This window comes from Trichoderma aggressivum (assembly GCF_033847375.1).
Source record: "Trichoderma aggressivum f. europaeum strain CBS 100526 chromosome Unknown scaffold_012, whole genome shotgun sequence".
Classification (NCBI taxonomy): domain Eukaryota; kingdom Fungi; phylum Ascomycota; class Sordariomycetes; order Hypocreales; family Hypocreaceae; genus Trichoderma; species Trichoderma aggressivum.
In genome coordinates, this window is record NW_026946378.1 from 280,796 (window position 1) to 295,867 (window position 15,072).

At 52.1% G+C, this 15,072-nt stretch overlaps 2 protein-coding genes across 2 annotated transcripts; one reads left to right on the forward strand and one right to left on the reverse strand.

Moving 5' to 3' along the window:
- Nucleotides 1-1,580: 1,580 nt before the first annotated feature.
- On the reverse strand, nucleotides 1,581-7,265 carry Triagg1_3974 (uncharacterized protein; the record flags this gene model as incomplete). The annotated part of the gene is made up of 1 exon (XM_062898325.1): nucleotides 1,581-7,265. One exon carries the CDS (start codon nucleotides 7,263-7,265, stop codon nucleotides 1,581-1,583), a length of 5,685 nt encoding a protein of 1,894 aa, XP_062756994.1.
- A 1,208-nt stretch (nucleotides 7,266-8,473) lies between these two features.
- Triagg1_3975 (uncharacterized protein) lies at nucleotides 8,474-11,545 on the forward strand (the record flags this gene model as incomplete). Its single annotated transcript, XM_062898326.1, has 1 exon — nucleotides 8,474-11,545. One exon carries the CDS (start codon nucleotides 8,474-8,476, stop codon nucleotides 11,543-11,545), a length of 3,072 nt encoding a protein of 1,023 aa, XP_062756995.1.
- Between the last annotated feature and the right edge of the window lie 3,527 nt (nucleotides 11,546-15,072).

Here is a 15,072-nt window from a genome sequence, read left to right on the forward strand (position 1 = left end):
GGCAAGATGGATGACATTGGATGGCGCCTGTCCCATCAGCGGCTATTTTGTATTTTTTTTTTTTTTTTTCTTTTTTCCTTCTGACAAGACAAACGTCACGAGCGGCCCCCAAAACGACTGAACACTGGATTAAATTGCATGCGGCAGCAAAATTGAAAATGCGAGAAATAGCGGGCTTGGCCAGATGAGGCCACTCGCTTAGGATAAATTGGACTGGCCGGGGATTAGCATCAAGGGAGCTACCTTGGTGGCTTGAGCTGTTTTGTTCTTGAGGCCCAAAACAGCTGCAGCTGCCCAAAGGGCTCAATGCCTGTCATTCATTACACGATGCATGCATGCATGCTGCCAGCTGTTTTAGGCCACGAGGATACATTCATTATTCAATTTAACAACATTCCACTGCTGCCTCCTCTATTCACCATTACGAGGTGCCTTTAAGTCCTCATGTCATGTTGATCCAGAATCTAGATGGAGCAGCTTCCATCCGCAGGCACTCATCATCTCATTAGTAGCTCGACCCCTTGGTATCAAATGGCATCAAACACTCCAAACAACACCCAACCAATCTCACCACTCTTCAAAATCCACACGCCAAATAGCCCTCATCATGCCGTCCTGCAGAGTCATGCATCCACTCCCCCAAACAGAAACCCAACCTAACGCATCCAATTAACCAAAAAATGCCAGCCCCAGCCGGCAGCTTACATGCACATGTACATGTACATACATACATTAGTATATTAGTACTTATCCCTTGCCTTTCGCCTATCAAATAAAGCTGCGTCAAGCTCGGAAAATGCAACCACCTACCAATTGCAGTAGCATGTGATATTCAGGCCCATCTACTAAACTTTTAAGCCATTATACTGTATTAATTACTAGGTAGTGTCCAATTATCTTCTGTTTGTAATCCCATTCCATTCATTCCCTTTCCGCCTCACCAACTTGAAACGCAGTAACAATACACTGCATTGCCTGCCTAGCGTTTTTCGCCTCCCAAACACCCCTTGATACACAACAAATCACATCAAGACACGATTACAAAAAACAAGTAGCTTCACAAGGTCCGGTACCTCAAGAAAAGGGACAAAATAAAAGACAAGAAAAAATATTCTATGAGTCATAAAACAGAAAAGGCGCACGCTCGAAAACGCACCCTAAAAAATAACTAAAAATTGATATGGATATCATCATTGGGCCCTCCCCCCTCCGTATTCTTACAACTCCTAGACCATCAAAACAAGATCCGACCAAAAAGGAAACACTAAAAAAAAAGAGTACTGCTTTTTAACAAAGAAAAAAGAAAAGAGAAAAAAGCGCGAGAAATTCATAGCCTGCATTCCGGCCTTGTGCCAATCCTCTTTGAACTCAACAAAGAAAAGAAAAAACAAAGAAACGCCACCCGCCTGAGCTCGAGGCTCTCCCGTCCTACCCTCATGATGACAATCCAAGACGCAACCCCTGTTCGTGGATATCCCCAAAAACGCCCAGTCGTGAAAAAAACAAATCAAAGATTATCATTACTTTTGAATGCCCTGTGCACATCGTCTTGTGCCTTATTAACAACACACTCCTGTGTTTCACCGACCGCGGCTCGCTCGTCCGCCGCCTTCTCCGGCCAACCCCCTATTTGTGTGGAGAGAAGGCGGTGGCGCCGTTTCTTTTGGCTGCTGTGCGGATTCCGATTCGGCAATCAATGTGTCCTCTAGGTCCGGTACAAGCCCGTCGTCGATGAGTCTTTGTAGCAAAACGTCTTTGGCCAGCGTCTTCTCCCTAATAATGGCGCGGCCATCCAACCGGCGGAGGCGCTTGCAGCTAGCAACATAAACCACTTCGTGAAGACGGCGACGTAGCTTTGTAGTCTCATCCAGGCGCCTTGCAAAAGTCTCGTCTCTCTCCATGTCCGCATCGGGCATCATAAAGGAGTCGGCGCTACCCATCTTGTCTGGGCTGATGAGCATTTGGACAGGAGGATAGAAACCCTGAGTGATGGGGTTATCCCTCAGATCTAATTCTGTGAGATGCGGAAAGTCGGTCAAGAGTTCCGTCACTGCCATTGTATCCGAAAGCCGATTGCCAGCCACAAGCAGCTTCTTCAGTCGCGGAATGAATCGCAAAGCTGATAGATCCCGTAGCGCATTGAAGTTGAGATTTAATATGCGCAAGTTGGGCATCAGCTGGCCACACTCCTCGGGCAATTCCCCCAACCCGCAGTTTGCAAGCTCAAGCAGCTGCAGGTTGAGAAAGTCCGCCTTCAGCTCGAATGTTCCCAGGTAGTTTCCAGACAAGAACAGCTTCCTTATCTCGCAGGCAGTTGTCAGGAAATCTAGCTCGAGCGGAACTTCACCTCGCTGCTCACGCAGAGAGAGGCTGTCCAACCGACGAACGTAGCGGAAGCCGGAGAGGTGGCTGAGACAGTTTCGGTCGGCGTGGAGTGTCTGCAGGCTGCTGAGATGTCGAATGTCCAACGATTCGAGATCGTTGTCGCTAATGTCAAGCTTCCGCAGCGTCCTGTTAGCCTTGTCAAACACGAGCGACTCCAGCTGGTTGTCAGAAATGTCCAGCTGCGAAAGCGCAGGCAGCAGATCGAGACCCTGGACCGACGAAATCCTATTCGAGGCCACGTCGAGCTCTGTCAAGCGCTCCCAGCTGATGCCGGAGAAATCAAGCTCTTCAATCAGATTGTTGCGTGCTCTCAAGGTGAGTAGCCCATCGTGAGAGTCCAAGCCGTCGAGAGTTGTCAGCAGGTTGTTGTCTGCGCGCAAGCTGCGCAAGTGGATGAGCCTCTTCAACGCCGATAAGCTCTTGACTTCGTTGTTGGAAATGTCTAGATATTGCAGATGAATGAGATGGTCCCACGAGGTGAGCTCCGTCAGCATGTTGTCGGATACCTTGAGCTGTCGCACACATTCGGGCACGCCCTCGAGATGCGCCAGCGAGTTCTTTGACACATCCAACGTTGTGATCTTGGAGCAAAACTCGTTGAGCATGTGCAAGCTGGTCAGCTGCTTGTCCTGGAGGGTGAGCGACGTCATGTCATCCCAGAACGGCTCGTTCGGCTCGGCTTCGGAGAGCTTTTCCACAAGGTCTCGTATCGTCATGGATAGCACCTTCTTCGAGCCATCGCCTGTTGCCAGTCGCTTGGGACCCATAACGTAGCTGACCTCGAGCCCAAACGACTTGTCTTCTTGGTTCACCGTAAATTCCGAGAGCGGGCTCAGCGAGAGTTTTCCCACGTTTCGACCAATCAGTAGACTGTCGTCAGCCCTCAGCGAGATGCCGTGGGCCGCTGGGCTGGGAGTAGTCGTAAGGAACCCAAAACCTGAGCCCCCTTCCAGCGACTTGAGGCTCAACATGGAATTGTCACCAAGGTAGCTGACTTGACGCTGGCGCTGGGCTGGAGTTTGGGTTTGGCTTTGGCTTTGACTCTGGCTTTGGCTTGGACTCTGGCTCTGGCTCTTGTTTCGATTTTGATTCGGCAACTCTACGGTGCTCTCTTCATCCCGCTCCTCGATTCGTGAGATTGGCCTGGGTGTAAATTTGGATCCAGACATCGACGCAGCACGAATTGCTCGTAGAGAGCCTTGCAGACCTTTGGCGCCGCTAAATTGAGCTGAGAGAAGGGGAGGCGATTCGGAAGACTCGCCCGGCACCGGATCATCCTCCAGGCCTTCTATATCCTCAGGCAGCACGCCAAGAATAATCGAGGCAATGGGGGATGTGAAGGAAATCGTAATGTTACGACGCTTCGAAGACAATCCATCGCTGCTTGTCTTGGCCTTGAGAACGTGCAAACCGTTGCCGGCTTCCTCTGTAGCTTTAGAACCATCTCCTGGTTGAGCATCGAGCTTCTCAATCTCCCCTCTAGCCCTCTCGGCTACCTCAGGATCGAGGGGCTCGTAAGCTGCCAGAGTAGTATAGCTCTTGAGTGAATGTGTTTGGGCAGAGTTCGGGCGAGAGGTGCTGTCCTTGTTGCTTGCCACGCCATCGCGGCCTCGAGGAGTTTGCTTCAAATGCTGCATCTCCTCCGTCATATCCACGGACAAATCAGGAATGTTTGCAAATGGGTCTTCTTCGCTGTCGTCAGACCCTGAAGCATGGGACGTTATGGAGTCCTTGGAATCTTTGTTTCTTATCCAAATGTTGTTCTGCTTGTCCAAATACATGCCACCAATCTTGTCCGGGATCAGGTGCGAAACACTCTCAGGAGCAATGATTTTGCGTGATTCGGAGCCTCTGGACGAAGAAGTGGGGAACAGATGGCTGGTAGAGCGACCAGATGTGCTGGAAAACAAATCATGAACTGGACTTGTCGTTTCGCTTGCCGACTCAGAATTCGGTCCGCCATTGCCATTGGTCCGAGTACGGCTGGCTCGATCAACCATCCGCTCAACCTCCTTGGCCGCGCGAATTGCGTCTTTTGCGAGGCTCATGGATCTCACTGATGAGGAAATTACATCGCCCATGTCGCTCAGCTCCTGGTACTTCTTGAGCCGTTTTACGACCTCGGGGTCCTCTTGCTGTCGCGCCTGTCTGGGGATTGGCTTTCCATCTCGACTAGGCGGTCGAGAGAATGGCTCTGCCGTGGAATTATCGGACTCCTCCATTGTAGCGTTATGAGATGGTACCTTAATCTCCAGCTCAGACTCTTCAAGGCTTGACAGTCCTGGTTGACTAACCTGGCTGCGAATCATGGCCATGATTTGAGCGGCCTGGTCTACGAAATCTTGCGTTCTTATAGAAGGCTTGCGTTCGGCAGCTTTGCCAGTTGCATCCGGCTCAGCTTCCTCTTGAATTGACCTCGCTGCTGATCGACGTGCCTTGTTCTGGAAAACAGCCTCTGTCGGCGACCTCGATGTGTGAGCTGAAGAATGGGACCCGCGTCTGGACTCATATTCCGCATCTTGGTCGTCGGCAGAGTCCGAGTACTCGGAGAGAGACCGCTTCCGTTGTTTGCCGAGGGCACGGAGTCGCTTTTCGCTGCCAAACGCAACATCGGATCGATGGAGCGTTCGGCGGCGTTTTGGCGTCGGGTGCTTGGAAGGAGACGCTCTGGGCCGCTTGGTTTCGGATCCATAATCTCGCTTTGCGACCCAGGACAAATCGTAAGCCTCATCCTGGGGGGTGAGGGAACTTTCAGGCGAACTAGACATGTAATCGTATCCAGCACCAGTGTTGACGGAAGGGGTTTGAGATTTGCTCTTGCCACGGCTCCTGCGAACGTACAATGAAGCATCTTCAGGGAAGAAGGATTGTGGAGGAACAAGTTTTAATGCTCCCTTGACAGCCAAGGGAGGGTCTGACGGTGACTTTTCCTCCTTGTCATCCTTGTCATCCTTCTCAAGGAGGCTGGAATGTTGGCCGGCCAGGTGAGACAATTCGCTTGTGAATTCGAACCCTTCCAATTCACCAGCCCCAAAATGATTGACATACCGTTTCCTGCTGGCATCCTGGCTGGGTTCCCGGCTAGAAGGTGTGGAGGGCGAGGATCCCCGTGAGTTCCTACCAGACAAGTCTTCTTCGAATTGACTAATGCGCCGAAGCAAGGTCTGGTTGGTAAATGTGTCATACGGTCCAAAGAGTTTCAAAGGGCTCGAGTTGGATCGGTTGCCAGAATCGCGGATCTGCTTTTTATCGGGGCTTGGGAATGGAGCTTGAGGCAGATTCGGGGTGCCGAAAAAGGAGCCAAACAAGTTTGAATCGGCGTCTTGAGTCCGCAAGGTCGGAAATTGCTTGGGCGTGCTGGCTTGCATCGAATCCTCGGGCAGCATTTCTGACCAATCCTCGCCCAAGTCAGGGCTCAGGGAATGATGTCGCAGAGACCCCTCAGCCGACTCATCGCTCCCATGGGAAGTATCGAAATGGTATTTGAGCGAGGATTCATCATCTTCTGCTTCGTTTTGTGTAGGCTTCACATCCACTGCACTGTCGGAAGCATTGTGTGACGGGTCCAGAATCATTTGATTGAGCTGAAGCCTCTCGAGCTTTTCTCGCAATTCCTCCGTGGGCATTTCAAGAGGAGCAAATTCGACTTTTCCGTCCTCGTCACTGCGCTTGCCGATTAAGATAGGGCTGAAGTCTTCGTTTTTTGTGTAGCTTTGGCCGCTCGCTTTTCTAGATCCGCCATCAATTAAGGAGGGAATGGCGAGATAGCTATCGTCTTGAGTAATTTCTTCGTCTTGTTCGGATTTCTCTTGTTGATCTCCATCTTGTTCTGATTCTTCGTGTCGTGAATTTCCTTGCTCTGATTCTTCTTGTTCAGACTCCTCTTGGTCCAATTTCTCCTTCTCGGCCTTTTGCTCAGCCTCTTGGTCATCTTCTTGTTCATCCTCATCTTCCGTGGGAGGCTCAGAGGGGTTCATAGGACCATCGTTGCTCATGGTGGATATGTCCGAGGGGTCGTCCTCGACGTTGAGCTTGTATTTTATTTCTCGCTGAGGCCTCCTAGGGCTCGGACTCGGTGTAATCTGATTTGGCAAAAACATGCCTCCCTCCTCATCAGCATTGAGCTCTTCCGTGGACTCCAAGATTATCGTCGGGTGTCTCGGTGCCGGCGGACTTGAGGGCATATCTGTTTCGTATAAATCTGCAGTGTTGGGAGATTCGAGATGTGGAGGTTTGCGATCGGGAGATGGGGAATCAGGCATTGGTGACGGAAAGTCGAGGTTGGGAGATGGAGAGTCGGGCATTGGAGACGGAAAGTCGAAGTTTGGTGAGGGAGAGTCGAAATTGGGGGATGGCGAGTCGAGGCCGGCTTCACTAGGCGGCGGCGGTTTGAACATGTCCTGCAAGCCAACGGCTGCCGAGCTGAACAAGTCGCGCTGCTCTCCATACTCGAGTCTGCCCTGGACCAAACGTCGCTTCCATTCAGGTGTGTCAGATTTCCCCGGCGTGGCAGGCGCTCGCTGTCGGGCATCCTTATGCACAACGACGGAGCCGGTGGTTGTCGAGGAGACTGAGCGCTCAAGATAGCCCTTGTGCGCCGGCTTGCGATCCTTTACAAACTTCAGGAGGCGCTTCTTGGGGGATTTGTTGTTTTCGTCGGAGCTGCGGTCGCCCTCGAGAATGGTCATGCTCTTCTTCTGCGACGCCCGCGGAACCACGCCGGGATGCCGCCAACGCGGTATGCGACTCGGGGTGAGCTTTGGCGACGGTGACGGCGTGCCCTTCCTGGACGATCTGACGAGAGGGAGAGGCGCGGGCGAGGATCCGCGCTCCGACACCCAGTCCTCGGTCAACGAGTCCAGCCAGGCGTGCGACGACATGGTGAGGGCCGGTATCGATGATGCACACAGGGGATGAGAATCTCACGCCATAGATGGAGATGGAGATGGAGTATACGGAGTAAGTACTGAGTGCAGAAAAGATGTACGAGTATGCGGGGTTCGCGTCCAGTCCAGTCCAGTCCAGGCAGACAGAGGCAGTGATGCGACTGATGCGCGCGCACTCGAAAAGGGATCACGCAGAGGCGGCGCAGGGACAAGATATACTTGGGCGGGATCGGGGGGGTGGCACGAGGGAAACGCCGGGCCAGACGTCGACAAGAGACAAGATGAAGGCCGAGTATTTACCTGGTGATGGCATAGGAGCGCATGCAGGGGATTCTGGCGGGCGACATGATAAACTGTAGGAAACGATGATGCGCGAGCTTGAAACGGAAAAACAAAACAGGGGTGTTCATTGGCCGCGGCGAGGTTGCCGTGCCAACTGCGATGGGGCATGCAGATCACGTGCAATCTTCTGTAGCAAACGGTGCTTGGACGCTGCATCTTTAAGATTGGCCGAAATCTCGCAAAGCTTGCTGTCATTTAGCTTGCGACTGAGTTGAAATGGGCAGCGCTGTATTTTTAGCACGCCGTAAGATGATGCTGCGATGGCCGGGCATCACCGTTGGCTTATAGCTGTAGCTGTAGCTGTAGTTGTAGGTACCTTGGCTGTCACCGTAACTGTACATGGCGGTGTCCGGGACTGAACTCAACTCAACTCCTTATACGGAGCCCGTACGGAGTAGGTAGGTACTAGTATTCACCGTATGTACATACAGTAGCTGCAACGAACTCCTTTTTTCCATATGCACGCACGCGCATTAGTCGAGGAAAAGATGACAATCCCCCATGCATCTCCATCTTCATCTCCATCTTCGTCCTGCAGCTCCCCCCCAAAAAAGTGATCCGCTCTTTACGCGGGCTCACGTGACGGCGCGGGACGCGTCTTTCGTCATGTGCGGACCGCGATAAGTGCAACTTCTCGACAAGACATTTCCAACGTCCAATTTCCCACCGGCTCGTGCCCTGCCTTGCCCTTGCGTCCGCCATTGTCGACAGCACCAAGACACAGACACAGACACAGACACAGATGAAGAGTTGACCCTCTGCGTCTCTGGCCCTGCGCCCCCGGTGTCGTCAATCCAGCCTGTCCGCCATCGATTCTCGCCGAATAAACCGTTGATGCCTTACCCTCCGCCACGGCCCCAATGCTGCCGAGAGACTCCATCTACAGCGGGGCGGTCTTCCCGCCGCAGGACATCTACTATGAGGGGTCCGAGGACGAAGACTACGACGATGCGGAGGCGCGGAGGCTGAGGTATGAGGCTGCTGGACAGCAGTTCCTTGCCGGCAGAGTTCCGATGCTGCTGTCTGCAACCTTGAAAGGCCCCTTCGACGAGGAATCTGGCTGGGTGAACCCGTGGCGGTCCAAGAATCGCACCGCCAATTCGCAACGTCGGCCTGAGTCTCAGCCTGCAGGCTCGCAGTATAGCCTCAGGCGACCTATGGTGTCTGCGTCTGCTTCTCCAGTTACCCAGAGGCAATCGATAGAGGTCCTGAAAAATGCCGAGTGTGCTCTTCCTAGTCCGGAAAGCCTCAAGCAGGCACCTTTCACTGAACCACGTCCGCGTCTCCGAGGCAAAGTCGCTGGTCTATATGGTTGGGAAGAGGACGATGCTTCTCTCTCGCCAACCAAGGATGGCTACGGCTCCTGGGCAGCAAGTTCACCATTACAGAAGCTGAGCAAGAGGAAATCAAAATCATCGATTGGCGCGGATAGCACATCGAAGAAGCGTCGTAGAGTTGAATCATCAGAACTTGAAATCAAGACTCCCACCTCAGAACGACGGCGGGCTAGAACAACAAGTGCCAGCGAACAACGCACAAGGGCTTCAAGCAACACGTCGATATATTCGCATATTCGGGAGCTTACTTCGAAAATTCCAAGACAGGACCTATCCAGCGAAGAGGGCGATACGTTCGACTCTGACGACGATGAAACTCTCATTACTCATCCATCCGCTGATGCATCTTCAACGCATGTGCCGAATCCATCCTCCTCGCTATCATCTCCATTTTCGCAGCCCAGCTTCTTAAGGGCACTATCTCCCGTTTCCATGTCCCCAGCGCAAACACCATCGAAGCAGAGAGTTCTGGCAACCCAATCGCCCAGCAAATCGCCTAGCCGCCCGCGGTCTTCGAGTGGTGTATCTTGTCTGTCAGAAGCTCCAACAAATCTATCTGACCTCTCAGATCTGGATGCGCTAGGCGCGGGGGGTCATGTTGACGATGAGGCTCATGCTTACGACAACGCCGCAGCACCAGAGTCTCACTCATCAGAGGAAGAATTAGAACGTTCGCCACTTGAATTCAACGAATGGGCGAGTGCCAGTGCTACCCAATCGCTCCCGCGCGCAACCACCCCAATCGACCCCAACCATGATGAACCCACATCATCTTCAGATGATGCAAACACAGCCCATAATACTGGGGGTGGCTTTATGAATGGTCTGGAAGCAAACTACGCAGCCTCCCGCGGATTCATCATGCCCTTCGGTGCTACAACACCTACACGAATGGCTCATCCAATAATATATAATGATGCTGACGGACCTAATGACTTGTCTCCTGACTCTAGTATCACAGCTTTATCGAGCGCACAACAGCCCGCTGCTAATCGGACTGAAGCAGCCAATGTTTCCAGAGACTCGCCAGGCAACAGTAGTCCTACAAAGACAAAAAGCCCTACTAAATCATCCGCTCTTCAGTCTTTGAGCCCTCGCAATGGTAGAATCAACTCGCGACCTGCTCCCAACAAGATTGCTCAACCTCATCATTTATCGCCTATCAAATCACCCGCAGCTGCAGACAAGGCAATCTACTTTCAAGAGGAAGATAGCCAGCGGGCAAAGGAGAATGTCGAGTCAAAAGGAACAAGAGAGAATCCATTACCACAAGTTATGAGGGCCAATATTCCGATGTCACAGCCCGGCCTGAGCGAAATTGCTCCGGACCTCACCTGCAAGGCCGATCATTCGAAAGTAGACAAATCCCAGGAAGAACCCGTGGCTCGCGATACTGCAACATTTTCAACAGCCTCCCTTTCCAGCCAACTGCCGATTAAAACCGCCCCGCCCACAGAGATGGATAACACAGCCCAGCTCATTGTGCTGCCTAACACATCGGAGTTGGCAGAACCAAGTCTTGCCCAGGGACAGGGGGAGGTCTCCGCTGATTCGCAATCTTCAGTTCCCACAGAGGAGGATGCTGGTCTGGACATGTTTGGGGCGCACACATCAGAAAAGGCCGCCGATTCCGAGTTGACAGCCGTCTTGGCAGATGATCATGGCCAGACACCTCTACAGGAGCAAGAGAATCCAACCCTCACACCTATCAAAGCCAGTGAAAGTCTTGTCATACCACCACAGAGTGTCATTACAGAGCAGCCATCTAGTGAGGACTTATCTCTGCCAATCGAAACCGTGGCAGAGAGACCATCCACACCAGAGCCGCGGTTCGCCTTTACGTCCTTTTCGTCATTCATGTCGCCTTCTCCCGTCCATCGCCGGCAGACACGCTTTTTTACAGGTGGGACTTGCAACAATGTCGCCTCTACATCACATGGTATCCTCGTATCCAGCAAGAACAGGGCGTGGAGAAGCACAACAGCAAAGAAGCGAGTTTCCTGGGCCCCCTTACCGCATGAGACGGATGGCTCTGGCGACAAGACTTCGTCAGAGACGGACACGTCATCATCCTCGTCACGAGGCAGGGACCGAGCAGTTTCACCACCTCCACCGCCATCTACAAGCCTCGCTTCTGATTCGCTCACCGAGAGAGACATGAAATTCAGCCATCACTTTGCTGCTGTAGCTGATCGTTCAAAGGGCACACAACCGCAGAGCGTACCAACCACATCAGGCCATGGATCTCGCAGCTCCGACCGGGGCCGGCAAGCCCCCGTTTCTGCAGTACAAATCGCCAGTCCGACTCGAATCAACGGGCCTTCCAAATTGAACTTACACAGAGGGGAGAAGGGGTCGGCCAAGGTGACCAGCCGCGGATGGGACGATGACAACGACCCCACGGACATTGTGCAGGACATTTTCAACGAGATGGACGACTTTTTGCAGGTCTGGGATGTCGACGCCGAGCTTGACGAGGCCCGGAAAGCCGAAAAGGTGCAGGCTGCTGCCGGCAAGAAGAAGAAGGCTGAAACTTGGTCCGACCTGGACATGGATATGGGTATGGACATGGACATGTCTGCACAATTCTTCTGAACCCCCTTCTCCCAACTATACACTAAAACATACAAGAAACCACCCACCCCCATGATATCACCCAACTGTCATTGAGCATAGCGTGCGAGTATCCGCATATACGACGTGTCCGCCTGTCTTACTTTTATCATTTGTTTCTTTTTTACTCCTTGCTGGAGCTTGATGTTTTCCCATTCATGGATGAGGAAAGATTGTTTTTGTTTTCGGCTACAAATGTAACATCAGATATAGCATAGCATAGTAGGTTAGTACTTCATAGGTAGTGATGTATTCCCTCGCCATTTGTTTTTTCCACTTCCTATTGTATTTTGCGTATACGAAACTTTGTCATTGCTTTTTAACTTTGTCATTAATGGCTTCTAAACCTTGAAACGGAGCAATTGTGAATTGAGTGTTTTGTGGGGGCCAGAAGTCGTTCGTAGGCTTTGTGGATACGAGCGAAATATACCCTGATGGCCTGGTAAATATATTGCCGAGGTGTATAGCAAGATGACTGGCAAATACAGCATCGACCTTATCAGTCCTCTTCCACATCATCCTCGTCTTCTTTGACTCTCCTCTCGTTCTTTTCTTTCAATTCTCATCATCAGGCTACTCTCACCGACGATGCAAGGCCACACTAAATCTATTAACCTTTTCAACCCGCCAGATTTCTCCAGGGTAGGCCAAACCAGAACCAACAAAAACGAAGCTAAAGCACCCGACACTCTGCATCGGTACTCGTATAAATGGGCAGCGATGCAAATGGTGGCAATAGCCATCACCTGGTCAAATTCTCACCTACATCAATGGCCAGGGAAAAGCCCCAGGCACATACATACGATACATACATATATAGCGAGATGCCTGCGTCTAGCGGTGGAACCCCGTTGCCCCCCAAAAGATGACCTGGACTTTTTGGCTTTTTGGTCCAATGGGTGCGGTAGGACAAAGAACGTGGCGTGCTGTGCTGGCCCGACGACCTTCATCTGCTTGTTGTCTCACTGCTCGTTTCCTCCCAAGGTAGTACCTGATTAGCCTATACATGATTGGCCTACTCACTACCTACCCAATTGATCAATTGATGTGTCCTCTCCTGTCCTGTCGGGTAATGCAGCAGGATGGCGGTGGGAGCATGGATGTCACCTAATCGACGCGGGCCATGTGTTGAGAGATGTCTATCAAACCACTTACAAAGAGCCCTTTTCCAAGGAGCTTTATCCGAGTCGACGCATTGGACAATCACCATTTCACTGCAGCCTTTTTGCTCCTCACAGGCACGCCGGATAAGCTGCAGGCAAATATCCGAGTGAAACTCTAAAGCAAGCAAGAAACGCTTGGTGACGTCGCACAAGGTACAAAACCGATGAGTGGAACGACATCCGACCTGAGAGAGGGAGGGAGGGCGCAATCTGTTACGAAATCAAGGAGGAAGGGGTGGCATCTTCTATTGGCAGATGCAGATCCCCCTAGCCGGCTTGTTTTTTGACCTGTCTCCTTTCTCCAGACCTCGGGGTGGGCAGAGGTCTCGGCCAGCCTAACCCTAATGATTAACATCCAGTAGCATTTGAGGATTCTGTGTGGTGTCGTTGTCTATTTGATATGAATCAAAAGGGATTCCTTGGGTTACCCGTGAACCTAACTCGCCTCATTCATGGTTTGCAGACGTCATTTGCTCAAACACCGAGGCGTGCGCATTTGCATTCAAACGAGTACGAGAACAACGGAAACGGAAACGCTGTCCACCGGACGCCTCACGTGGTAGAGGTCGTAAAGCGATTTGGCTGCGTCGTCTGTCCACGTGCCCCAGAGATCGCTTATCTGAGCTAGAAATCAAGGTCTAGATGCTTTGCCTCTCGGTAACCCGGGACGTGTTCGACGTTTGAGTACTCGTAGTTGTCCCTGATTGCCCGTCTGGGGGCACAAGCGTGATGCTTTAGATGGAATTGAGATCCCTGTTTAGATCCAGGAGATCGGGGACACCGCAAGTCTGGTGGTCCGCGCTCGGTATGGGATCGTAGCTGCAACATGAATGAGTCCGCATTGATTGTCTGACTCTTGAGCTTCAAATGTGTGACGTGGATGGCCCGAGGATGCGTGATGATGGGCGGTGTCGCTATGGGATACACCAGTCAGGCACTGTTGAGGCACACGTGCGTGGGAGAAGGGGTAGGGCGTCGTTGAGCTCGGCAGCTTATTGTTGGAAATCCAGGCACCCCATTTTTTGAGTTTTGCAGAGTCATCTATTTTCTCCCCCCTTTTTTTTGTTGGTTGTTTTCCGATTTTCTTTACGGGCGTGTCGGTGATGCAATTGTTCACGAATGGTTGCTCAGGATTCGCATCGTGGTCACCCGGCTTCCTCGGGGGTGAGTGAAGTGGTCTGGTTGCCCGGCGGTGGCGTAGATGCATATGCAGCCTGCATTTCAATTGGTAACTTGGCGTTACCGGTGAGCCCGCGTTGCAAGACAAATGTACATGTACTGAAGGCTCTGTCTGTGCTCGGCGAAGCACGTCACGAATGCCGTGCGACATGACATAGGTAGGGCTGCATGTCGGCTGTCAGTTTGCAGTCGCCGTCCGGAATCCCTGGCTCTCGACGGCGTGCCCCGGTCGTTGAGATTGTCTTGAAGCTAGGCAAGGCAGATTGAGAACTCCTCCGGGGAAGGCTTGACTATGCCGAGCAAGTTGAGCCCACTTAATCAACCCCTTTGTCCTCGGTGAGAGAACAAGTCGTAGGTCAACTGATGGGCGGTTTCTAGTTGTTCCACGTGGGTTGACATGACGTCCAAGCTTCTGGAAGACGACCTGAGGCGGTGGAGACGTGAATTGATGATTGCAGGGCCCCGTGCGCGTCATGACCATTGCATTTCGCTGTGATTATGCGGTCTGATGGCTTTGCCGAGGCAATCAAATGTCATTGATTTTTTCTTTTTCTTGGGGGCGATGCACAAGAGTCTGAGGAATGCTACTGAGAGATTGATTGCGGGTCTGAGGCGGCGGCGAGAAGGATAAGAGAGCCCAGAGGTGAAAGGCCGGCCATTGGATTGGGCACCGGCGCCATCAAGCCACGTATTTAATAGTGCTGGGCTCTCAAACTCTCAAGCACCAGACTCTGTGCCATCCCTTACATATTAACGTCAGCAGAGTAGCGGTGCTAGCAGTTTAGATTATAATGTTCCGTACCTGGTTTGCCCGATAAGCTCGAGACAACAAAAGGTTGAGCGAGGCGTTATCAGTTAGAGCGCCGGCCTCCATACATGTGAGGTAAGCAGGCCGGGGATCGGGTTCGTATCACAGCCAGCCCAGAGGGAACAAGGGCGTCACGGTCCCGCACAGGGTGTCGGAAGTGGAAGAGATTCCGCGATGCTTGGGCGAATAGTGGCTCCAGCTCTGTCTGTTTGAGGCTCGTGTTTGCTCATGGACGCTGGACTGGTTGTTGAGCCGTCGGCTGGAGAACCGGCATCTCAAGTGGCGTAGGCTGTTGTTACATAGAGCGGTAATACAGAGCATAGAGCAAAACATCTATTGGCACGGCAGAGTCTGTCACA